A 27,298-nucleotide genomic window follows, 5' to 3' on the forward strand; every position below is an offset into this window, starting at 1 on the left:
TTAAAGAAATTTGAAAACATGAACAAATACTTTGTATTTACTGTTGCGTCTACCGTTATCAGCATTCATTTCTTGATACGAGTTTCAATATGGTATGAGTAAATACGATGTGATATGAGTAAATGTGATATGTATAAATATGAGTAAATGTGATATGATATGAGTAAATATGAGTTTCAATATGGTAAATTTTCCTGGAAGCTGAAACGTGTACATTTCTTAAAGTATGTACCTATTGGTGATGAATTTTCTCAGCTTTTGCCCTAAACATCATTTATTTTCATGTTTAAAAGATATTTTTGCTGGATATAGAACATTAGATTGACATATGTTTTTTCCCTTTCCTTTTCATCGTAACAGGTAATGTCATTCTGTTGTCTTTCACCTTGCATCATTTTTGCTGAGATATTATTGTCCTCTGGCTACTTTTGAGATTTTTCTCTTTAGCATTATTTATTTAACCAACTGGTTATGATGAGACTTGGTGTTTTGTTTTGTTTTGTATTTATCCTTTTATCCTGCTCACAGCTCAGTGAATTCCTTAGATATCTAGGTTTATTATTTTCAGCCACTGTTTCTTCAAATTGATTTTTCTGCCTCAATCTCTACCTTCTCTGCTTTTAGTTCTCTATTTGCATGATTGTTAGGACACTTAATATTGTCCTGCAGGCCACTGGAGTTGTGTCCATTTTTAAGCCTTTTGTCCCTTCTGAGCTACAATTTGAAGGGTTTATGTGGCCCTGGATTCAGACATTAATGTTTCCTTCTCAGTTTCTAATCCAGTACATGTTTTATTTCAGGTATAAACATGGTTCAGAAACTTCTGTTTTGTTCTCTTTGTTTATCTTTTCCCCATTAATATCTCATATTTGTTTCTTCACTATTTGTATATTTTCTTTCAAATAATGAACTAATGTATAAGCTCAGTGTTAAAGTCCTGGTCTGCTAATTTTATCATCTCTGTCATTCTATTGGCTGTCTTTGCTCTGGTTGTAAGTCATTTTTTCCTGCTCCCTGAAATGTCCAATATTTAAAAAAAAAAATCTATAGTGAGCATTATGGATGCTCTGTCACTGAGCTTCTTCTGACCATTCATGGCTTTCCTTAATGAAGTGTTGCATTTTGACTGAGCAAGGAGTTAATTTATTTGTAGGTCAGACTGATCCTTTTTCAGGCTTATTACCAATCTTTGTTCAGATGTGTCCTGAGTAGCCCTTATTTTAGGACTCAATCATCCTAATCTTTCTGAGACATCTGCTAGATGCCTAGCATTGTTCCAACAACTTCTCTCAATCTTCTTTAGTGTGAAATGAAACTACTCCTGGCCCTGTTCACCTTTCGGTTGTCGTTCATTTCATAATTGCCTTGACCTGGGCTTGTGGAATCTTGGTCTGCAAATACACAGCGTGCTATTCATACAAAGTCTGGTCCCCAGAGGTTCTCTGGTGATGCTCTGCAGATTTTCAGGGCTCTTTCTCTTTACAGCTGCCCCTTCCCTGGTACTTTGTACTACAGATTCCATCTGTAGGATGGAGCTTTGATTTTGATGTATCTTCATCTCAGTGACACTGCTGAACTCTATTTGGGACACTCTTCCATGTGCCAAAATCCAGAAAGTGAACCAGGCATCACCTTATTTGTTTATCTTCTCTTGTGGATCAGGGATCCTGCACTGTCTGTTGTCTAATCCCTATAAAGGGTAATTTTATACATTTTGTAGTTATGTGATTTTTTTTATGGCAGGAAGGGTATTCTATCATAGCTGAAAGCAGAAATAAGCCATATAAACATCATTAAATGAATGATATATCTGTGATGATTTACAAAATGATTTCTCTTACCGTGGTCCTCATAGAATAAATTATTTTATTGTCAGCTTTTAGGTTTTTTTTATTTGAAAAGTGATGCATATATATATCTAAATACTGTACATTGGATGATTTATTGAATATTTCATTATCATTTGCTCCCATTGGTAGCCAAATTCACTCAAAAAATTATTGTGCTCCTTAGCACTAAGCATTATGGCATATTTTCTGCAATGTATTTATGTACAACCATCGTTATTTTCCATGGTGGTATAGACTGGGAGTATTGTTGTTCCATATTAATGTTCTATTTCTAAAGATAGTTTTACCTTTTTGTTATCTGACAATTATTATATTTTACCAAAAGGAGTTTTACTTCACTTAGTAACTGAAATGATTTTCCTAGAAATGTTGTTATCAAGAGGCGTTGGTTGTTTATCTCTTAAATGTTAGTGAACGCATTACCTGAGTAGCTATATACCTTATTTCTCATGAGTACAGAGCTTAATGTAAGATTAGGTCTCATCTTAAGAACTATGAGTATTCTTTGAGCTCCCAAATTTTTAAAGGAAAATAGACTTTAGAGTTGTACATAATTGCTTTTTGTTCCATTTGTAATCTACTCAAACATAAAGCCCCACATGAGGAATTAATAGATTGTTACATTTTTTTTCCTAGTGATTTTTAGTTGAAGAATTCATGGTAAATTGATCAACCCTCAGCCAATTAGACTCTGACATGTACTAATAAGATCTAATTGAGGAATGATGAAGACATTTGCTCAGGAGAAAATGAGCACATAATTACACCATAAAGAGGTTAGAGTATCAATGTTACCCAGCTGGAAGAATATTAGTTGAAGTCCCAATGGCATCTATAAAGGACACTCCATAATATGTCTATGAATGTTGCACTGCTAAGGCCAATTAAAAGATATAGATAAATCCATTATCACCAGTAGAATTTCAGCTCTAAATATCTGTTTTCCTCTCTTGCCTTAACCTTCTTCAGGTGCTGGGGGATGGTCTCCATCCGACAGTGACCATTACCAATGGCTTCAGGTTGACTTTGGCAATCGGAAGCAGATCAGTGCCATTGCAACCCAAGGAAGATACAGCAGCTCGGACTGGGTGACCCAATACCGCATGCTGTACAGTGACACTGGGAGAAACTGGAAACCCTATCATCAAGATGGGAACATTTGGGTGAGTCACTGTCAGAAAGGCAAACACAGAACTGAGTGGCAGATGTGTGACCTCAGCCCATCCAGGTCCTGGCACGATCTGGGGAGGTGGAGAGGGTTTGGTGGTGGCCTGGCTGAAGGTTTATCTTGTCAGTTTTGTTTCTCGTCTTTGTGTTCGTGTCCTCTGGTACTTGCTGAGAGAGAAAAAAATGTGAGCAAAGCAAAAGGAGGTGGGGAAATGGATCAAAATCCCGGTGTGCCCTGCCCCACCTCTTGCCTTTCCTAAATGGTAGAAAACCCTTATCTTGCAGAGTGGATGCGTCCCCCTTCCCTGGTTTCTAGTATATATCACAGAAATCAAAATCTCCCAAGAAACCTGTGTTAAACCTGAAAAAAAAAAAAGGTAAATAATCTCATGATAGTAAGGTACTAGAATTTTGTTAAACACAGTATTTCAAGTTACTATATTTTTTTCTGGAGTACAGAACGGAAATGGTACAAATCTTACCAACATACCAAAGTGAGTTAAGGATATAGAATAAAAAAAAAAATCCTGACTTAGGTTTTCATTCCTTACTCCCCCCTCGCTCTCGCTTGCCTCAGACTGTTTCTGTTTGGAGGTATTTAGTTAAATCATTAAAGGACAACATGAGACAAGGTCTACTGCCAACAGAGCTTGGATGAACTGGCGGGCACTGGGCAGGGGGCTGTGGAGTCTGAAGCACTTTACCACCTGCCAGAAGCAAGTTCAGTTTTTCTTTTGCTTTAACCCGGGCCTGTTCGGACGAAGCACCATTTACTGAGTTACTGACCATTTATGTATAAAGACAAAAATCAGATAGAAAAATGGTTTTGTTTTGTTTTGTTTTGTTTAAAGAAAAACCAAATGGAAGACCAGCCGTAGCTCTGGAGCATGTCAGGCAACACCCTCAACATCCCCTCCCCCAAACAGTTTTAATTTTTTTAAATGTTGCTGGTCCTCACTCTGAGGTGTATACACTTGTCACTGTTTGTCTGACCAAAGCCATCAGGAAGCCATTCATTCATCGAGTCAGTCAGTCACTCAGTCAGTCTTGTTGATTGAAAAAATAGTTTCCTCTGGCTGCAATTTCTGCCCAAGGCTCAGGGCAATGAGTCTTAATATGCGCTGTCCATTCAAATCACCTAAACAGGTTTTAAAGTTCGTGGATTCCAGGTACACCCAGATCAATGAAATCCAAATTGTGTAAATAAAAATTAGGTTAATGACAATGATAGCTTTTTTTGAAGACAGAGATCTTCCAATTCAGGTAAAATATTGAATTGTGAGAATATAATTTAGAGGAGTAGAAACAGTAATATAGGGCAAGAAAAGAAATGCCCCATATTTTATTATAGGCCATTATTATATTAGTGGTCTAGACCTTTATTGCAGATCTGTATTTATTTCATTCTGTTATTATGAGAGAAAAATAGTTTAAACCACTTACTCTTAAAATATTTCAGTTAAATTGGAAAGTTGTGTGACTCCAATCAAATGTTCAGCACGCTTGAATAAATTATTTTAAAATACTAAATTTCGAGAGATCTAGTCTAGTTTAATGATTTAGAAAAGCACCCATAACCAAAGCCAAGTAAAGCCATCAATGTTACCAGGAAGAAAGAAGGAGGAGAAAGAGGAGGTTCACTTCTTTAATTGCGTCCTTCACAGTACGAGGTAGAGTGCTGGGGATTTTCAACCTGATTAATGCCCCTCCCCCTTAGAGAACTTATATTTTAAAAATCCTCCAGTAATCTTTGTGAGGAGACAAAGTTTAGAGCTCCTAGTTTGGGTAGGTGGTCATCTCTATAGCAGGAACCGGTGTCCGTAACTGGTGTGTAGAATGAGGATATAATGCTCTGATAACAAAAAGTCCTCCAGAGTAGTTCTTTAGAAATAGCTTTTCCCAAGCCGTGATGATATGACAAGAACATGCGTATATTGAGGTGGATAAGCTGTAGGAAGCAAGAAGTGTAGAAAATGTCTCTTTATGGAAAGTCTTCCTCTTACAATTAAGGTAATTCAAAGCCCCAAACCTAATCTACAGAGAAGTAATTTTCAACTAGAATAAACTAGAAAACTTTAAAATTTGTGGATGTGTGGGTCCCACTTCTGGAGATTTGGTTTAGTTAGTCTGTGGTGTAACCTAGGCATCAGGATTTTAAAGTTCCCCAGGTCATTGTGATGTATAGCCAACACTGAAGACCGTATTTTAGATGTTTTCTGGCCTGTAGGGAGGGTGGGGGTGGAGGAAGGTTATTGTGACATTAGGTTTTATTGTGATATTAGATATTAGGTTGTTAGAAAGGACCTTCCTCAAAGATTAGCAGAGAGAAAGAGTCTGACCCCACAGACCAACCAGACAACTGCGAGTAGACAGTTAAGGTTCAGAACACAAATTCTGCCAGTAAAGCATTCATTGTTTTCCAACTCTCTGTGGACTCTAACTTGAAATCAGATTATCATGTTGGTGAAATTATTTGAGGGCTGCAAACTGGACTCCAAACAATCTTGCACCTTTCTGTTTTTGTAAAGTGTCCATCCCATGATTGAGAGTGCCCAGTCCTCTCCTATCGTAGTGCGAGTGATGGCTGCTAGAATACAGAGGTATTTGGGCTTTACTTTACTTACCAGGTACGTAGCAGTTAGGGATAGCTCATTCTGACTAAATACAGAGACGTAAGTTCAAAGAGCTAAGAAAGGTGGAATTTTCCAGGGTGAGTTGGACTCTTGGTTTACATAAGATACCAAGTGTTGGGTGAAGGAGACAAGGCCATGAAATGGAAATATCACCAACTGTGAAGGTAGACCACATCTCCATTCAGGGCTCTCCACCTTTTCTGATGGTGTGGAGTGTATTGTTTCCTGCCATTCTGACGTTCGTCTTGTTTCTTCCTTTCAAGTCCTATATATGTATTTTTGTTGTTAAAAATTAGTATGCGAGGAGTGACTATTTCTACGTGAAAGTGTAGTGAGCTACTTATGAAATTATAGAACTCAAAACAAGTGTGAGACAGAAACTATATGCTGTGAAATATTTTTGAGTGCCAGTGAGCCTGCAACATAATGATTATGGTTTCATCGTCGCTAATGTGAAAGTAGTCCATTGCTCTGACGTATTCTAAACGAAGTAAAACTCGTTTTCTAAAAATTCTTGAGGACTTTAGAGCTATGTCTTAGCATGCATTGAGTGATTAACATTTAGCAATTACAGATCTCGACGAAAATATGTTTTGGACATAAGTTTATTAAACATTAAATTTTAAATTTTATTGTAGTCCGACTACTGCTTAACATGATGTGTATTGCACTTAAATGAAAGAGATTTCTGAAACAGATTTGGGTAGCCATTTGATGGACAACACCCTATACCATGGGAAGTTTCAGATAGTTAAAAATTTTTGAAGCTGATCTGGTTAGGAAGTGGCTTTCCTCAGCCGTTCCTAAAATGATTGATCACCTGAGAAGAAGACACATTAATGGGAATCCAATCACTTAAGTGTTACTTTGAACAAATGTCAAATGGTTATTCTTTCTGCAATTATAGGGGGATGGACAACACAGCCAATTCTTTTGTCATATTGTTATTAAATGTTCCTGTGGAGGATCTATTGGATAATATGTTAAAATACGTGAAAAACAAGTCCTGTCGACGAGAAACTATGACAGCTTAACAAGATTTTAAAGTCGTGAATCTAACTGTGGAATCTGATTGTGAAATGATGATGGCTCTTGAAAATATTCCTGAAGAATGGTTTATCTGAATATTTAATACTCAAAGATGTGAGTTGCTAAATGTGCTTGGCTAGTCAAACCTTCTCATTCCTCAGTGATAATCCTAGGCATAATGGAATTCTTCATACTTTATTCACAATGCCATTTCCTTCTCTTCAGAATTTTCTTTCTAACGTAGAAGAAAAATACGTATAGATTGGTAAAATCGCCTACCCCTCCCCCCCCCCGCCGAAAAATCATACCATTTGCATATTCCACAAACTCTAATTTGCATACTGCTCTTGAGGTGTTTTCTGGTTTCCTAAGTATAATCTGTAGGAGAGAGAGGAAATAGTCTGTCTGAGCATTTCTTATCAAAAGTCCATTCAGCATTACATTAAATAAGAATTCCAGCAGATTTTTGCTGGGAGGCTGCATTTAGCTTTGCTTGGGAAATTCAATTACCGGTTTTTGAATGCAGATATTTGGATCCAAAATAGGAAATTGAAGTATTAATAGTGAATGCCTTCTTTACATACCATTATTGTTTTGCAGGAGAGTAACATAGTACAAGTTTACCTATAACTGAAATGTAGTTTTTCTTTTTAAAAAATTTTATTAAATGGTGAGAAAATGCTTCTATATCCCTAGTTATTTTTTAAAGGAGTTTTATCCCCTTTGTCGATAGTAGGCAGGTTTCAACCAGAGATTAGTGACCACTGAATTTATTAGGTGGAGAATCCCACAGAACAGAAATGTTTACTATATTTAAATTACATCATTACATATTTATCAAGAATATAGGAATATATAAGCCCATATTCTCTAAGCAATATTAAATAAAATATTAATTTGCTAGGTAAGTTAGAAAACCTGGATCTCTTACACACTTTTTTCCACATACGTACTCACATAAAAAACTTCATTGTTTCTAACACATTTGAAACATTTAAAAATATGAAAAGCAAATAACAGCACATTAATTGATTAAATTCTTTGTTTTTTGAATATCAATTCAACAGCTGGAATATGTATTCTCTACCTCCTTTTTAATCAAATATCTTACCAACTGATATCTACATAGTAAAAGTTCCTAAAACATCTTTGTAGGTTGTAGGTAAGTAGGTTCCTAAGTGAAAGCCAAGGTTTGGATTCAAAAGGACTGAATTCAAGTATCTGGGTTCGTATATTCAGTTTATAAACTCGGAGAAGTCACTTGGGAGTAATGTCTCTTGGGAGGTTTACATGAGATTATGTAAGTAAAGAAATGTATCAAGCTATAGAGATTGAGAAACATGTACGGTATCACGTGCCTGTATAGAAGCATCTACAAAACTCATAGCATTCTACAAAATTAGCGTAGGGTTTCTTTTCAGTGAGAGTATCTGCTATGATCATTTTAGTTTAGTCCCCCTCTATCCTTTCCAGATATATTCTACCTCTGTTTACTCTTATTTGTGGTTTAAAATATCTGAAAAAATTTTGGTGACGGAAGCCTGACTTAAAATGAGAAGGGAGATGTAGCAAACCTCTGGCGTATCTTCCAATGAACAAATGGAGTGGGGCCATCGATTGACAGTGTGGTTCTGGCTGGGCTTGTAGAGCATGTCTGGTAGGCCTAGCTCAGTGCCAAGTGCCTTCGCAGTGCTTGGAACGAATTATTTGTTACCATAATGATGGTCATGTGTCCAATGAGCCATGTAAGGGGATATTGTGTAAAAATGAATGGATTATTCTGTCCTCTCTTTTCAACCATTTGTATAGTGGTTGCATTAATTTTCCAAATCACTTCCAAATCTGTTCCAGTTATAAACATAAAGCACAACTACTTCGCAGTTCAATAGTATACTTAGACTCTTTTGAGCAACTCTAGAAATTTTTCTCTGCCTTTGGAACTACAGAGGAAGATAACCATCCCTCTCGCTTGCTCTTGTAACTTCCATCAGATGATAACATCCCTTCTTCACTTAGGACACTAATGCAATATGTCTCAACAATAGCTGTGAACTTACTTGTTGATGTATGCACGTGCATTGTGGTTGCAATCCATTATTTGGGGAAAGGACTAGGCAGGCATATTCAGAACAAGTTTATGGGTAACTTATTGAGAAATAAGACATAGCAGAATAATCTGCATTAAACCCTTTCTAAAATGGCCCTTGATATAAACGGGATAAGCATCTTTAGGACTTGTATAGAAAAAAAATAATTTCCAGGGTGAATTTACAATAAGCTTCTTATTTCTGTTAAATACATTTTTTCTGTTTACACCCCTCTTAGGCTGGGAGATATTTTTAAAATCTCATGAATTTTAATAAGTTGAGTGGATATTCCAGATCCTTCTGCATATACTATAATGCCTCTAGTAGTGAATGTTGATCACCTTTCCAAATCCACATTTGTATTGTGAGATTCTCATTTTAAGGGGTCATAGGATTTTGTCTTGCATCACCTTTTGAGTCATTCAATATTGTACACATAGACACATGTGGAAGAACCATTCTAGCCAATGTGGTTATGTGTGTAATTTTTGCCAAAAATCTGGAAGATAAAAATAAGGTGGTATTAATAGTGACATACACTGGTAGGTAAAGGAAGATGATATCATCTTATATGATATGGCTTCTTACAGGCAATGAAGTAACAGTATATTATTCTTCACAGTGTAGCGCATTTTTCACTGATGAGTTAAAACGAGGTATATGTAATCATTATTCTAAAATTTTTAAGTATCTTTGATTGCTTGAAGAGCATGCTGAAAGAGAAAGTGGTCTCATTAAGCAAAATGATATTAACAGGTGCTTTATTTTGCTCTGGGCTCGAATAATGGAGACGCTGATATTTGTCTCGTGAGACTAAGGTTGGCTTTAGGTGACAAGGGATTGAATGAGTCCAGGTGAATGCAAATTTATTTAAAGCGTTGATAGATAGGTACCTGCAAATATTCTGAATAATAATAATGAATAATATCGTTTCAGATGAGCGTGTCTACCCCACTCAAGTTGGAGCTTGGTGGAAGTTAGGAGAGTAGCAGTATGTCTCCATGGGAGAACGTAGGGCGATGACAAAATGTGCTGTTTTATGGCCACAAGTCCCTGAGAGGCAGTGGAAATAGCAGCTCACTGGTGCACTGTGGCACCGGACCACCTTTCGCAGAGATCTGTGTGGCTTGAGGAGATTTCTTAACCTTTCTGGGCTTAAATCTCTTCACCTGTAAAATGTAGCTAATAACACCCCTTACTTCCTTTACCTCAACAGAGATGATAGGTATTAAGTTAATAATCCATGTGAAGAGCTTAGGAAAATACGTGGCGCATATTAAGCACGCCATTATAATCACGTTACATAAATTTGTGACTTCTAGGTGCATTGCTGTCATATTGGATTGGATCTGTCCTTGGAAATTCAAAATAGCCTGTTACTTTCACTTTGTAACAGCTTTTCCGTATTAACATGTTGGCATGTGTATTGTAATACATCTGTGCTTCTCTGCTTGAAATGACTAATAACTCATTTTTAAGTATAATTGAGAACGCTAATTTCATTTACGTCACTTGAATCATGATCGTCCCATGGAGTCTGAGGCACCGCAGTACAAATTGTGTCTGGGCAGTTCTTTCAGATCTGTTTTCTATTAAACTTCGGTGAAAATATGACCGCGACGTTTCCATCAGACCTAGCTTAATAAATTCACTTTTATTGACTTTGGAAATCAAGGAAAATAAGCCATTTTTGCCTACGGTCCTCCTGCGTATCTTCTTAGGCTAACTCAAAAGAGTAAGATAAGCAGACCGAGAAACAGGCTTTGTAAGAATTAGCTAAGACAGGTTATGCTGGTTAGCCATGAAAATGGAAAGCCAGACGAGCGAGGCGCTATCTGAATGTCTTGAATCAGCAACAACAGCATCACCTGAGAGCTCGCTAGATATTCAGAATCCAGGGACCCAGCCCATACCTTTAAAACCAGAATATACAGTTTGGCAATATCCACAGGTGATTCATATGCATGTTAAAGAGAGAGTGTGTTGTTTTCCATATTTGAGCAGCTCTTGCCAGGAAGAAGAACTAGAATTGGACCCTATGTCTCCAAAGCAAAAGGCAGAATTAGAATTAGAATTTGCAGTGCAAACTGCAGAAAAAGAGCATAAGCTTTGATGAAAAGGCACTTACTGAGCACCTACTGTTTACTAAGGGTTGGAGATAAACCACAGTCAGTTCCTTCTAGGGGCAAAAATTCTAGAGGCAATGCTAAACATATAAGTTTATGATTATATTTTATGGTTATATGTGTTTTAATGGAAAGAGACTTGCACAGGTTGTTCTGGGAACACACATACACACATATGCCTCATTCATAGTGGTTGAGGGTCATGGTCAACAAAGACTTCTTGAGTTCCTAAATATTTTTGGCTAAGTAGGTAAGGAGCTGGTGATGTAGGGAAGAGAAGCAAAAGGTCATTTCCAGCAGATGAATCTTCTGAGATAGGTAGGGATGGATCGTAAGACACTATAAATAATTACATCTTTTCCAACTTACAAACAAACAAAAATCTGACTTTTCTGTAAAATTCTAAAATCATATCCTTTAAATCAATCATGTAAATTTGGATATGTAAATATCCAACTTTGAAAGAATGTTGGTGTCGACTAGGGTGCATCTCTGTACTACTCATAATGCAGAGTTCACTGCCAAGCACATAATAGATGCTTAAGAGTGTACAATTGAATCGAAGTACCTCATTTTGAAGATAAATGGGCTGAAGCTAAGAGGCATGATGTTACTTAAATTTGAGCTACACATCCAGTTACAATGACCCCAGTACTCAATAGGGAGACGTGTACCTATTTTCAGTTTATCAAGAAGCATCATTATTATAGTGACTGTTTGCTTATTTTGACTACATGAAAGCAATTTGATTGCATACACAACAAGGGGCCCCTGGGTGGCTCTGTCTGTTGAGCCTCCGACCTCGTCTCAGGTCATGATCTCATGGCTTGTGAGTTCGAGCCCCGCATTGGGCTCTGTGCTGACAGCTCAGAGCCTGGATCCTGCTTCAGATTCTGTGCCTCCCCCTCTCTTTGCCCCTCTCCCACTCATTCTGTCTCTCTCTCAAAAGTAAATAAAAATATTAAAAATTTTTTGGGGCGCCTGGGTGGCACAGTCGGTTAGGCATCCGACTTCAGCCAGGTCACGATCTCGCGGTCCGTGAGTTCGAGCCCCGTGTCAGGCTCTGGGCTGATGGCTCAGAGCCTGGAGCCTGTTTCTGATTCTGTGTCTCCCTCTCTCTCTGCCCCTCCCCCGTTCATGCTCTGTCTCTCTCTGTCTCAAAAGTAAATAAACGTTAAAAAAAATTTAAAAAAAATATTAAAAAATTTTTAAATAAAAGAAATATTTAGAGGACAAGAAAGCATGAGATCTGGAGCTGGACTTTAAATATCAAAACCCTACTCCAACACTTAGTAACAGTGAATGTTTAACTATGTTAATGAACCTTTTATGGGCCTTACTTAGTTGCCTTAGTTGTAAAAGGGATAAAATAGTATCTGTCTTATGGGTTTTTAAGAGAATTAGGTAAATTAATCAAATTTCTTGGAACAATGCACCATAATTATAGGCTCATCTTCTTGTCTTCTCATTTCACCCCCTCCTAATTGTTTATCAGCATTGTTATTACTATTGTCATTAATAATTATAGAATATTTGGGATGCCTGAGTGGTTCAGTTGGTTGAGCATGTGACTGTTGATTTTGGCTCAGGTCATGATCTCAGGGTCATGGGATCGAGTCCCATGAGGGGCTCTGCACTGACAACACGGAGCCTGCTTGGGATTCTCTCTCTCCCTCTCTCTCTCTCTGCTGCTCCCTGACTTGCATTCACACATGCTGTCTCTCTCTCTCTCTCTCTCCCTCTCTCTCTCTCTCTCTCTCAAAATAAATAAATGAACTTGATTGTGGTGATCATTTTGCAATATATACAAATGTATATTGCACACCTAAAACTAATATAATGCTGTGTGTCAATTGTATTTCAATTGAAAAAAAAGAAAGAAAAGGCAAAACATTATATATGTGTGTGGAAATCCTAACTCCCAGTAACTCATAATGAATACAGCTTTACCTAGAAATAGGGTCATTGTAGGGGCGCCTGGGTGGCTCAGTATTGCAGCTCAAGTTATGATCCTGGGGTCGTGGGATCGAGCCCTGTGTCTGGCTCTGTGCTGAGCGTGCAGCCTGCTTAAGATTCTCACTGTCCCTCTGTCCCCTCTCCCCTCCTCATGCTCTAGATAGATAGATAGATAGATAGATAGATAGATAGATAGATAGATAGATTTTCTAGAACAATATATTAAAAGGGGCTTGAGGACCTGAAGTGAGTAGCTGTTAGCTCTATCGTCGGGAATACTAAAAGCTAATTATGAGGACAATGGCTGTAAGTAAAGCCTGGTTGTCTTGGGCTGCTCTTGGCATATGTGCGCCCTTGGTGACCGTGAAGGTATCTGTACTGTTTGTCACTTGTATGTACAATTTTGCCAAGTAACTAATTTAGTCAGTGTTGACTTTGAGAAAGAACTAATAGAATGTTAAAGTGTCTTGGCAAATAAATTTGGATTGCTTGAATAAACTAGCTTAATTATAGGCTGTGTTATCGCTCTGGCAAAAAAGATGTCATGCTGATAGGCTGTCTGAACGGTTCACTCAGTTACCATCAGTGACTCTTCAGGAGCGTAGGGAAGGAATAAAATATAGACTTCTACTTCTAGAAAAATTGCATCTTGCCTCCAAATGAAAAGATTATTTGAGATAAACATCTGTGTTTCTCCCACGAACTTCACTGATGTATTTGGATGAGACCGTGGGTCTATTGTAATTGCCATTTAAATGGTTTATCATTATATTAATATGCAGCTGTCGTGAAGTCTATGAAATCTGTTCTGTGATTTAACAGAGTTGTTCAGAAAACTACCTGCACCAATTAATAAGTAGTAAGAGCCAACCAGCATTTGTCGGGGGTTCATTAGTGTTTGATATGCCTTTATCTCATTTAGTCTTTGAAACAACTTAAATGTGATGATGTCGAATATTGTTATTATTAAGCCCATCCTATAGACGCAAGAGCTAGGGAATAGAGAAGGTAGAACATTCCAAGGAGCGCACAGTGCATTAACAGTGGAGCTGGGAATAGAATCCTGGGCTAACTAAATAGACCTTCACTACCGTGATCCTCATATCTATGGCTCACCTAAGCCTTTCCTTTCAGGGTGTGCAAGAAGCTTGATGACCACATTTTAACTGTAATGTGCTACACAGGCATATGATGGCATATCTTTTTATAAGGTTACTAGTCCTGCTGGATTAAGAGCCCAGTCTCCCGCAGTGTGACCTCATCTTAACTACTTACATAGGCAATGACCCTATTTCCAAATAAGATAACATTCCGAGGTACTGGGGTTAGGACTCCCACATATGAATTGTAGAGGGGTGCAATCCAACCCCTAACACCTAACTTTTAGGAAAGCACCTTATAAAGCTATGCCATTAAAACCTATTTGCTACCACTGAAGGATTAATAGTGTTGTCGATGGTTAAGAAAGAATAGGGAATGGTCTTATAAGAAAGACAATGGTTTCTAAGAGGAGTTGTACATCTGTCCTCATGAATTCAAGAAATGTGCCCAGGTCAAACCATAGGAGATCAGTTGCTGAGTAATTATATGATTCTCTGCATTCATTTGTTTACAAGCAAAACTTGAAAGGAACATTTTCAGAATTCTTCTCTCAGGGGTAGCAAATGAGCCAAAGATGCTTTTTAAAACCATGCAAATAGAATGAACCGATACTTCACCCAACCCCGTGGATCCTTCACCCAACCCCGTGAAAAGTGTTTGCGTTTAAAAAGTATCCAAGTTTCCAACCTCACAGAGCACTTTGTTCAGAACTAAACACTGTTTGACATTATAGACATCATTTAATTCCTTGGTATATAATGTTTCAAAACCAGATTCTAGAAAACGTGCATTCTAAGCAATTATTGACATTTTTTTCCATCAGAAAAACGAAACAAACAAAAAACAAAAACAAATAAAACAAAAAACAAAAGAAAAAAAACCAAGAGCTCTCCCAAAGACAAAACAGCTTCCTGTAATTGAATCTTGAGATTTAATTGCTAATTTCTTTTGGATTGTAATAGTATCTATTTGAAAACAGCAGCTTTTATTAGTTACCTTCACAGTATTCTTCAGAGCAGGTTGAGAAACACATTCCCCGGGATCTCAGATATGAAAGCAGAGTCGCCCAGGGCAAAGGGGCTGTTCATCTGATGCGCTTATCAATCGCAATTGTTCATTCTGTTTGCAGTGTGTCTGTCCTGTTTGTGTGCTTCTTAGTTTTGTTACAGTATGCAAAGTGGAAAATAGAGCTATGTGGAATGGCCTAGAGCAACGGAAAAAGACTGAATTTATCCTAAATTCATTCAGGCTGTTTACATTCCGCCTGAAACAAACAAGTATTTGATAACAACTTGAAAAAGAAAAAGAATACAGAAGTTTTCTGTTCCTGTGAAAGGAGTTTGGGATTGTGATAACATCAGATATTTACACCCGTTTGTCCCATGACTTACTAGATAGTAAGGTTGGTGTGTGGTTAAATACATACAATTTGACAGGTTGTTTTGTTTTGTTTTGTTTTGTTTTTCCTGGAAGAGTAATACATAGGAGTATTCCATTTTAGCTTTACTTAAAATAAGCAGTAGTGACGATGTTGCCCATTTTTAAGTTTAAAGTCAAAGACCAAAGAAATTATTACTCAGATAATTGTATGTTTGGAATCAAAGTAACTGATCATGAAACCAAGCCCACACACACCCATCCTCCACCCTTACTACAAGGTAACTCTTAATCTCCCCCTAAATTATATGAAACCTATGGATAATTAATCGAATCGAATCTTTCACTGGATTCAGTTGAAACGCAGAGGTGTTAAGATAAAACACTATTGCTAATACTTTCTGCCATTCCCTGAGTACTTACCTGATGAATGCCTTCTGTGTCAAATTCTCTGACAAGATCCTGAAAGGTGAGGGACCGAGTTTGGTCCTCGATTCCTGTGCTCCCCCCCCCCCCCCCGTAGTCTTAACTCTTTCCATTATATCACATTTGACAAGATAGAATGGTGGGTGATCATATGTACATTCTCCGAGAGGTTTATTTGTCTTGTCCAATGCTGGGTCTCACCAGCTAGGACAGTACTTTGCACATTGGATGCACTTAGTAAATATTTGTTGACAGACTGAGTTACGAGATTCAGTGAACTTTTGAATAATAGTATATAATTAGGTGTACATTTCATTAAAAATGTTTATTTTTTAAATGTCTCTAATGGGTACTGACAAACGTTGCACATACCTACACCTACTGAAAGGAGAAGTTCAATTGTCAAAAATGGCATTTGTGGGGACCCTCAAGATTTCCACAAGGGAGAAAATATAGCAAAGGTTGCAACAGCAAGGGGGTAAGAGGGAGACCGGAAATACTAACCAGGGCAACAAAGCTTATTCTCCCTTCAGACCTGGGTGCAGCTTGGGGATGTGGAATTAAATGTTAAGGGGCTAATGCCAAATCCACATGTATGTTGCAGACGTGAAGGTGAGCTGGGCCCTGGTCGGTGGAGACAATCTGGCATCGGTATAGAGAGGTCTCTGATCTCATAAAGGCTGAGTGTCGGGGTAGCAGTATAGTTGGTGAAGTCTGCAACAGGGAGGTGCATAACACAAAAGAACACATTATATATTCTCTGTTTCCATTTGTGCAAAAGGCAAAAACAGGGAAACCTGTGCTGTAAGAAATCTGGGTAGTAGGTCCCTTTGTAGGCAGGTGGTGACTGCAAGTTCTCTACAAAGGAAGGCTTGGGGGGGGGGGTGTTCATAATTGTTTCTTGACTCGGTGCTTGTTACCCTTATGGAAATTCATCAAGCTGAGTATATATATGCACTTTTCTCTATGTACGTGAAAATTCAATAGTAACTTTTAGAAGACAGTATGATCAGACATGAAATCAAGGTCTGGCTTGGAGGGAATAGGAACTGAAGGAAACTAGGAGCTATTACCAGAATTGCTCTCTAGTACCAATAATAATTGCAGGGGAAAACCAGTCGGCCAGACCAAAGCCAATAAATAACCAGGGGAGTTGGCAAAGGGCCTTGAAAGCCTACTTGCAACATGTGAGAGAATTATTTGACGTTATGTAAGTCCGTGGGGCTCTATTCACACTTAACACATGGATAACTGATATTGTTCCATCTATTACTTGCTAATGAAGAAAGTTTTTCTAAAGAGTGTTTCTAGGGGCGCCTGGGTGGCGCAGTCGGTTAAGCGTCCGACTTCAGCCAGGTCACGATCTCGCGGTCCGTGAGTTCCAGCCCCGCGTCGGGCTCTGGGCTGATGGCTCAGAGCCTGGAGCCTGTTTCCGATTCTGTGTCTCCCTCTCTCTCTGCCCCTCCCCCGTTCATGCTCTGTCTCTCTCTGTCCCAAAAATAAATAAACGTTGAAAAAAAAAAAAATTTAAAAAAAAAGAGTGTTTCTAAAGAAACATCATGTCTGGCTCCTGGCTTGCACAGAGATGAGCACATATAAAACAGACATCACTGTGGCCCGCTAGTGTTCATAGGGACCACAGTTAAGCCAATCTATAGCTACTTCTAGTTTGTTGTCTGTTCACTTGCAAGGTGAATGTCTACGTTACTAAATTTAGTTCACTATTATACTTCTCATAGCAATCGATGTATGACAGCTATTAATGGTCACAAAGAAAGTTTCCAAACTATATGGCCAAATACAGGAGGTTGGTTGAATAAACTAGGCCACCTATGCAAAATGGATACATTCCAGCTATAAAGAAAACAGAAATATTTCTAGGAGTTGCTATGGGGTAGGTCTCCCGGGAATATTGTTAAGGGCAAACAAAGAACCCAAAGAGCACCTGCTATGGGCTGACTTGTGTGCAAGCAGTAAGAAATGAGAAAACATGTATATATGGTTGAAGCAATTCTGGAAATGTTTAAATGTTTCAATATATTCCAGATTTAAAAATGAGTAAATACGGTGATGATGTTGGGATCCATGGTTCTCACTATGAAGAAAGGAATAAATAAATGGAGACTGGAGAGAAACAAGAAGGAAGCCCTTTAAAAGTATGTGTGTATATGTGAATAGTCCATATACATACTGTGTATACAGTATGCCCATATATATATGTATATATATATACACAGTATGCCTATATATATATATACAGTATGCCTATATATATATACAGTATGCCTATATATATATATACACAGTATGCCTATATATATATATATATACATATATACATATATATATGTATATATATATATATATATATATATATATATATATACAGTCTCAGCTCAGACTGTTCAATGGGTCTGGAGAAAAAGACATTCCAATAGCAACAAACATACCTAGTACAGACCTTAGTTACTAATACCCTTATCCTCTAAAAGGAATCAGATCTGATTGGAGAAACTGTATCAGGTTTTGGTCAAGTAATATTCGATCTGAGTCTTGAAACATCTTTTTATGTCAAAATTAAAGGGAAAATGATGGTTAATGACAAAAAGCACATAAGAACCAGGTCGAAAAGAAAATATCTATTGGCCAAATCTAGACAATTTGAGCATAAAAATGATCAAGGACAGTAATGAATTAAAAACCTTTAGGAAAATATGTATCCTTAAAGTCATAGAGATTATAGATAACAGATCAAGGCATAGGTACTACACAGACAGGAAAATAAAATGAGAGCGAAGGCTCTTGCTGACATGAGGAAGACAACTTCCGAGTAGTAACGGGGGAAGGTCTGCTAGAGGCAGAAAGTCATTATTTTGCAACCCTCATAGTGTTAGTTTTGGCATGTGGTTGCAGTGGCCATTAAAATATTTCCTGTCGCCTAGCTATTATCATAGGGCATGGGAAATATTTTAAGGAAGACCACCATATTTGTATGGACATAAAGTGTCTCCCAAGAATTACTTATCAGTTGGAAGAGGAAAAAAATGATTATTCAAGGGAAATTATATAGCATTTCGACTGAATGATCAAAATAAAGATGATCAATGAGGGGCAGGTAGACAGTGTCTGCCTACAGATGTGATGGGCTAAAGACCCTACATAGCGCAGGTGGTATTCCACTAAACATGTATAAATGTATTCAGTATATCAGAGGAAACATAAATCGAATTCAAAATGAGAAACATTCCACGAGGGCATCTATGAGGGGTGAGAGGGTAAGAGAAATTTCAAAAATGTCAATGTGATAAAAGATAACAAAATGCTATGGGATGATTCTATGTTAAAGGAGATATTTAAAAATGACATCATCATGAAATACCTGTTCCCAGCCTAGATCCTATCCTGGATAGGGAAAAAAATGCTATAAAAATAGTATTGGGTCAGTGGACAAAATTGGGAGAAAGAAGGCTGATTAGATATGTCAATGTTAAATTTCTTGAAATTTGATAACTATGCACTTGATGATTTATGTCCTTATTTTGAGAAAATGTAAAGTATTTAGTAGTAAATGGACATGATATGTAACTTATTCTCAAGTGGTTCAGAAAAAAACCGTGTGTGTGTGTGTGTGTGTGTGTGTGTGTGTGTGCGCGCGCGCAGGGAGAGAGAGAAAGAAAGGAAGGACAAAGTGCATAGCACAGAGCAAAACGGGGAATCTGTATAAAGTGTAAGAGGTATACAGTGTCCCTAACTCTTTTCTTGTCACTCCTCTGTAGGCTTGAAATTGTCTCACAAAAAGAGTTCTTTTTTTTTTTTAATTTTCCTGAAAATCCAGTATTGGAAACACATTAATTTCATTGTTGTTTTAACAGGGTTTTCTTTTAAAACCAGATGCCTCACGAAAACACAAAACCTATCACTCTGAAAGCAGTCATTGAAATCTACACCAGCATGTTTAATTGGATCTTTCCCATTACCTGGCTGATAGCTGATGGATTAAGGAAGTTAGAGATCTGATGTGATAAAATAGGGGGAAAGAAAGGACTATAGGAGTAGTAACTGTGGTGCCGTGTGAACAGCCAAGTGGGGTAGGGACCTACATTGACGGGACGAAGTGGGTTACAAGAAACACACACACACACACACACACACACACACACACACACACACACACACAGTGTCAACATACAGATTGGTCCTGATGAAATGGTAACAGTAGTCACTTACTGCTCCCTTTATGCATACTTCTGTATCATATGCGCAAAGATGCTTCAGAAACTAAAATCAGCATGTTTATTTGGAACATTTACACTATAGAAGCATGTTTGTTCAAGCGGATTTGTAGAGTGGAAGGGGGTGATAGCAGTTTCCTGAAAGTCATGGACTGTGAATATGCCCGCAGGCACGAGGAGCTCAAAGATACCAACAAGTCACGCTTGTCAGAGTAAATTTGAAAGTGGAAAGAAATAAGACAGATATGAAATTAGCTCAGAACAATTCAATATTCGAAAACATCTGTAGGAAGAGGCACCGAGGGCCTGGGCTGAAGAAAATAAATCACAATTAGATCTGGTTCTGGAAAATTCACCAAGGTCTACATTAGCAAATCAAGTCCAAGGAGGAAATGAAGGGTTTCTCTTGACAGAGGAGCACTTAGTGTTTCTTGGAGAGGGTTTTCAGGCAAATATGATTTACACATCTCTGCATTCATTTGTTCTGTTCAGATACCAGAAAGCGCGTGCCTCGGTGCGAAAGATTTATATTAGTTGCAGAGGCTTGCACCAAATATTTTCTAGTTTCCCTACCAACTCTGAGATTCTTTCATTCCCTCTAAGGTGAACTGTTTTTTAGAATGGTAAACCACCTCCTATTTAATGATAACATCTGCTGAAAGGTAGTCATATTTATTAATAACATAATTTCAGTTTTTGACATTTCTATTATGATAATTTAAACTTATTATCTAATATCCTCTCCTTTAGATAGAATTTGTTGTACATTATTTATTTCATGTAACGTTGTACATGTCAGCATAAATGCCTTTTTTTCCAACCTCAATACATTTAGAATACCAGGGAGGATCCAACACTGAAAAAAATGATAATGTGATAATGTGAATACACAGCTCTGGGGACGGACTCTTTAAAGCTTCATAGGTTTTCCATTTACATATCAGACAATTCCCAAACCTTCAGAAGAAAGTCCAAAGTGCTGACACAGTATGTGGATTCAGATCTTATGAATGGAAGGATATTAAAAGCAATTGAGATTGAGCATAAAGGTAAAAGTTTGAGGCGATTCAAAGAAAATTACATTAGGTTTTCAGGTTTCCTTCAGCAGAGATTAGGAAAATGTATTTCAATTTCCTCAACAAAGAATAAGGCAAATCTTACAGAAAACCTAGTCAGAGTCAAAGTTTGTTTAAAAGGGCATCTCTAAAGTGGGATATTGGCACCAAGAAGGCGATCTGTCCCCCTGATTAATGGGATTTGAATAAATTTGTTGACAGAATAAGACAAATGCAGCATTACACAATAACACCTGTAGATGCTGAGAGAGATCAATTAAAAATTTTTAAAAAATTTAAAATTAACACCTAACCCTAACCTCTGACCCTGATGCCTACCCTGGTTCTGAACTCAGTTTCAATTCCAATCCTAACCCTAACCCATAGTTGTTTGATTAACCCTAACCCTACTAAATGCATACTAAACTTGAATTCTGTAATAAAAAAAACAGTCATGTAACAAGAAAAAACAAAAAACAAACAAACAAAAAAACCCCAAACCCCATAAGATCCATTTGATATTCTTATGACCACTCAAATATTAATGCACTCTTGTTTCTTATTGACCTTAACTATAATTTCTAAATTAAAAAAAAATGTGTATTTGTTTTTGAGAGAGAGAGAGAGAGCAGGGGAGGGGCAGAGAGAGAGGGAGACAGGGAATCCCAAGCAGGCTCCGCACTGTCAGCATAGATCTCCAACTCACAAACCAGCGAGATCATGACCTGAGACAAACTGAAACCAGAGTCTGACTCAATCCACTGAGCCACCCAGGTGCCCCTATAATTTAGAACTTTTTGAAGAGTAACCAAGTTAGGGGTGCCTGGGTGGCTTAGTCGGTTGAACGTCTGACTTCTGCTCAAGTCATGATCACTCCTGAGTTCGAGCCCTGTGTCGGGCTTTGTGCTGACAGCTCAGAGCCTGAAGCCCGCTTCGGACTATGTCTCTGGCTCTCTGTCTACCCCTCCCCTGCTCGCACACTGTCTCTCCATCTCTCTCAAAATATAAATAAACATTAAAAAAATTTTTAAAGAATACCAAGTTAACAAGTTTGACACAAGAGCCAAAATCTTTCCCCAAATCATATTATTGAATAAAATGGTTCTTTAACCTTAAGTAAAAGCAAGTGGAATTGTAGTGTATATTATTTTAGAATGAGCAATTATCAAGCGGACTTTCCACACATTGATTTTATTAAATTTGGATTTAAAAAGTCCTTTTTTTACTCTTTCATGCATTATATTCTGTTAATCAGTAAAAAGTACTCCAGTTGATTTTTTTTTAAATTTATTTTGTAAGTATCAGGAAACTAGAGGTGTGGGAGAGGATGATTAGCTGTTCACCAAACCCCCATCCCTTTCTTCTTTGTCACACAGCCTGATTTCTGGCCTCCCTTTAAGTGAGGCATCACCGGTGAGGACTCCTTGCAGCCTGTGGAATTCCAACACTTTCAGGCTGGCCCACGGTTTGGTTCCTGTGGAGCCCTGCACTCCCTACGTCTCGGTCAACCAAGGCTGGTGTAACTGCAAAGAAAAGAGCCAAACAACCGCCACACCTTTATCTAGGGTCATTTATGCGTTTAAGCCCATTCTAGGTTAGCTGCTCTGAGAATTAACTTTAAAATCTCTCCCCTCTCTCTCATTTCATCACATCCCCCTCTAGATCCTCTTTTCAGCGTACAAGGATGTAGTTATTTCTTCAGACTTAAAAAAAAAATGCTTGAGTTCCACTCGTGACTGCTCTACTCTTTTGTTGCAACATTCCTCAAGAAATGTTTAGACTTGCTCTGTTCCATTCTCTTCTCCTGTCCTCTCTCAGACCACTCCAACTCATATATTCATACCCCTGCATACTCCATTCTGGCTTCACTCTCACTGTCCCGTCAGTGGTCACTCTTCCGTCATTGTTGAACTTGACCTGTCTTCACAATTTAACAGAGTGGAGCATGTCCTCCATAATACACTTTTCTATTTGATTCCGGGGCACCACATTCTTTTGGGTTTCCTCCTACTTAATTTCTTGTTCTTTGTTAGTCTTCCGTGTTGACTTTTCTTTATAACCAGGACCTTTTTCTTAACTGTTGAAATACTCTAAGACTCAGTCTTTGGTCTTCCTTTCTTTCCACCTACAGGCACTCATTTCCTTGGAGATCCCAATCAGTCTTTCTTTTTCAGGTATTTCTTTTCTCCATTTTAGTTACTTTCTACTCCACCATTTTGAGTGATTGGTGCAAATTATCATTGACTCCACTTTATCTCACATTCTCATATCCATTCGAACATCCCGTTTCTCAACTTTGAAAATGTATCCAAAATACAACTGCTTATCACCTCTCTGGTCTGAGACACCAGCCATTTCTTGAATGGTTTTAAGAACTTAAACAGATCTCTCTGTTTACATCCCTGAACCCATATACGCCAATGGCAACAGAACAGCCACAATTCTCCTTTTAAAATAGAAATCAGATCATGTAACTACAGCTCAGAACCCTGTAAGTGTTTACCACTTTATGCAGAGTAAAAGCCTATATCCTTACGGCTGCCTCAAAGGACCTATAGGTCCTATTCCCTGTTACTTCTCTTATCTCAACTACTACTGTCATCATTATTTACTCAGATACAGGCACGCTGAGCCTGGAATGTTAAGGCTTTTGCACTGGATATTTCCTCTAGCTAGAGTATTCTTTCTTCAGATATCCCCTTGACTAACTCCCACCTCTATTCATGTACTTGAAGAAGTGTTACCTTCTCAACAAAGCCTATCCTGTCCACTGTATTTAATACTGTAGTCTACACACACTTACACTCAAAGTCTTCATGGTCACCCTTTCTTACTCTGCTCTTTGAAAAAGTTTACAGCAATTATGGATTTTCATTATAGCATATAATTTACTTACATATTTCTTTTATTTGTTTTGTCTGTCTAGAATTTTAACTCTGCATAAATTAGAATTTTGTTTTTAAACCAGTACATGCTAGGTATCTATAACAGTCCCTAATACCCAGTAGAAACTAAATATTTCCTAAATGATTATTGTAATAGAATCAAGACTATTTACAAAAGATGATTTCAGCCCAGGATTGCCATTTTATTCAGTCATTGTTATGTTGAGGTGCTGTTATTCTTTTACGGCCAATATTGAGGTTAGCACATTGATTTTATTTAGGGGACTTCAACTTTGTCTTCTGGGTTGACTTTAAATGACTATATGTGTCTATCATCTATCTATCCATCCATCCATCCAACCGATCTGTGTGTGTGTATGGGTGTACATGTAAATGGCAAAATACAATGTTTACAATCCAGAGTTTAGTCAGAGAAATCTATCTCAAGCTATCTCTTTCCAAATCATTTTCAAACGTCAAGTGTAAGAAATATCTTTATGAACGATTTAGAGGAAAGTGTGGTATATATTCATACCGCTCTATACTCTAACTTCATTTCTGGTTCACTCCAGGTAATCAGAGATTCATTTGCTAGCCAGTATAGTTTTGGCTTCCTCCTAAATGTGTGCATAGAAATTACTGTGGTTTGCATATTTTGAAATCTGTTCAATACTTTATTTGTGGAAATCTGCTAAAGAACATAGTTCAAAATAATATAATAAATGAAAAATATTCTCTATGCTATTAGTACCCTAAACAGTTGAAAGGGTAGTTTTCATTTACTCATTTAGGCAAGTGAATTAATTTTCTTTCTTTATCTCATCTACTAAGTAATTTAGGGACCTGTTGGGTAGCTAAACACTATATATATTTTTATCATCCTCTATAGCATTGTTTAGCCTATGGTAAATATTTCTGTGTAACAATTTTACTTCTAAGCTTATTATATCCTATGCATATTTTCTTTTGACTCCAACTCCTCCAACTATTTTTTAAATAGTATATTCGCTGCTTAAAAAAATTGCCCTTGAATCAAACAGAGGCAGTAGAGTGAAATGGAGAAGAACAGTATGCATGGATTTGATTCTGCCATTGATACTAACTTTCTGATTGACCTTTGGTATATTGCTTGATATCTTTTTGGATTAAAAACAATACTCTCATAGGGTTATTGTAAGGAAAAATGAATAAATATATTTAATGCACCTAGCATCTTTCCAGAATTGTAGTCAGTATGTAATAAGTGACCATGATTTTTATTATTTTCTTCAATGGGAAAGAGTGGAAGGAGAGTAGGGAGTAATCAAGCATGGAGCTTTTTCAGTTTGAGATATTTGTAAGACCTCCCTGGCAAGTGCGGGTAGGTCTCTTCCAACCAGTCACTCAGAGACTCATGTCAGTTCTGTCATACCTTGGAGATTATTACTATCAAGATGTGACATCCAAGGTTTATCTTGGGTTCCATCTTAGTTGCTTAGAAGAAGATAGAAAGTAAGAAAAACAAGCCTATTTCTTAAAGGCATTGGGCAGCAAATAATAACATCACCCACTCTAACATTCCACTGTGAGGGTTAGTCATATGGCCATATCCAGATAAAGAGGTATGCTTGGAAATGTAGGCCTGGGTAGTCAGCCACTTCCTAGCTATAACCTTATACAAGGGAAGGGACAAAATGAATTTTGGTGGATGGTTGTCTCTCCCTAAGAAGTGTCCAGGTGAAAGAGTTTATAATTAGTGTGTAGTCTGGACTAGATGCATAAATTTGAGAGTCATGAACATGTAGATGGTATTTAAAATCTGGGAACCAGTGAAAGAGAATAGAGATGAGAAATGTTTAGTACTAAGCCTTGAGAAACTCATATATTTCTTGAACTGAGGAATTTCCAGTTCTTCAGGGAAGGTAACTTGAAAAGACAAAGAGTATTTTTGGCTATCCATCTGTGCAGGTGTTATGTGGATGTCAGGGGAGGAAATTCTGCACCAGAGAACATCAGGGCAGCTGGCAGGGAGCTGTCCTCCAGTTGTGGTGCTGACACGATACCTCCTCTCCTCACAATGAATGGCACTCCCTTGGTTATCCTGGGAGAGCTCTGTCATTCTCCCCTAATACACACATCCAGAAAGATACTTTCCGATGGCCCCACACTTTTGTACTTGTGGAAAAGTGATGGGCCCTAATGCTACCAACTTTTTTCTCCTGTCTTATTCACGCTCAGAGCTCCTCTACAGAAACACTGTTTTCTGCATGAGAACACTTTATCAAGTTTTGCCCAAGAGCCCTAATTATGCAACCAAGAGGTTAAGACTTAAGTCATTTCATCAATTTTACTCAACCGTGTTTCTCTGTGTGGACCCCACCTGAGAAGAGTGAGAAATACTGCAAGGGGAGTTAAATAAAGAGATAAGTAAAAACTCAGATACATTCTTAACAATAAATCTGTGAGAAAGGATTAAAGCAAATAGGGTGTGAGAAAAAAGACAGACATCCATTACCCTGCCTATTCGATAGTGATTTGATTGAATTTCCCAGACCAGAAAAACTGAAGATGAACACAAATGTTGAAGCAGGGTAAAACTATGTGCATTCAAAAGGATTATAAAACTTAGGAATATAAGCAAGATATGAAAAACCGTGATACCAATTAGATGTTTTTGAGTCTCACAATATGTCAGGCCTCGTAGTCAGTGCTTATAATGGTTATGACAGTTGACTACCCGACAAGAATTAATTCTAGATGGTCAGTCTAAGGCTTTCATATCAGTCGTTTCCCCCACATCAGTAATTAGATAAAGAAAGTGCGTATGATCCTCTTCTCAGTGATGAGACTTAAGGGGATATCTTCTGGATGAGGTCATGGAAAGATCAATTATCAAATGGCCCAGGGAAAAAGACAGTCAGTTTTCTATCTTTGGGCATCATGATTGAGTATGACACCTAAATCTGCTGCCACTACCGGTCCTAGAATGAAGCCACTTCATGAACTGAGTGAATCCCTCTTCTCTCATCCTTGTACATTCCCTACCTCTGAAGTCTCTGTAATGAAACACATCTCCCTTTCTGGCTGGAGAATATTAGAGACAACTTTTCTTTTTTTCTTCTTTTTCTCCAAAATTGTATTTAAATGCCACTTATCATACGGTAAAATGTTAGTTTCAGGTGTAGAATTTAGTGATTCATCACTTATATACAGCACCCGGTGCTCACCACAGCAAGTTCCCTCCTTAATACCCATCACCTAGTTAATCTATGCCCCAATTTCCCCTCCTGTAACCATCAGTTTGTTCTCTACAGTTAAGAGTCCGTTTCTGGGTTTGCCTCTCTTTTTATCCCCATGTTCATTTGTTTCTTAAATTCCATACATGAGTGAAATCA

The 27,298-nt window shown here is 37.8% G+C and overlaps 1 protein-coding gene across 3 annotated transcripts in view; it reads left to right on the plus strand.

Moving 5' to 3' along the window:
• CNTNAP2 (contactin associated protein 2) overlaps positions 1 to 27,298 on the plus strand; it is a 1,965,211-nt gene that overhangs the window by 643,491 nt on the left and 1,294,422 nt on the right. For all 3 annotated transcript variants that reach the window (XM_045053282.1, XM_045053281.1, XM_023250688.2), the window contains exon 3: positions 2,820 to 3,013. In XM_045053282.1, coding sequence (XP_044909217.1) covers positions 2,820 to 3,013 — 194 coding nt within the window. The remainder of the gene's footprint in view (positions 1 to 2,819; positions 3,014 to 27,298) is intronic.

Source organism: Felis catus, chromosome A2 (genome assembly GCF_018350175.1).
Source record: "Felis catus isolate Fca126 chromosome A2, F.catus_Fca126_mat1.0, whole genome shotgun sequence".
In the NCBI taxonomy this organism is placed as follows: Eukaryota; Metazoa; Chordata; class Mammalia; order Carnivora; family Felidae; genus Felis; species Felis catus.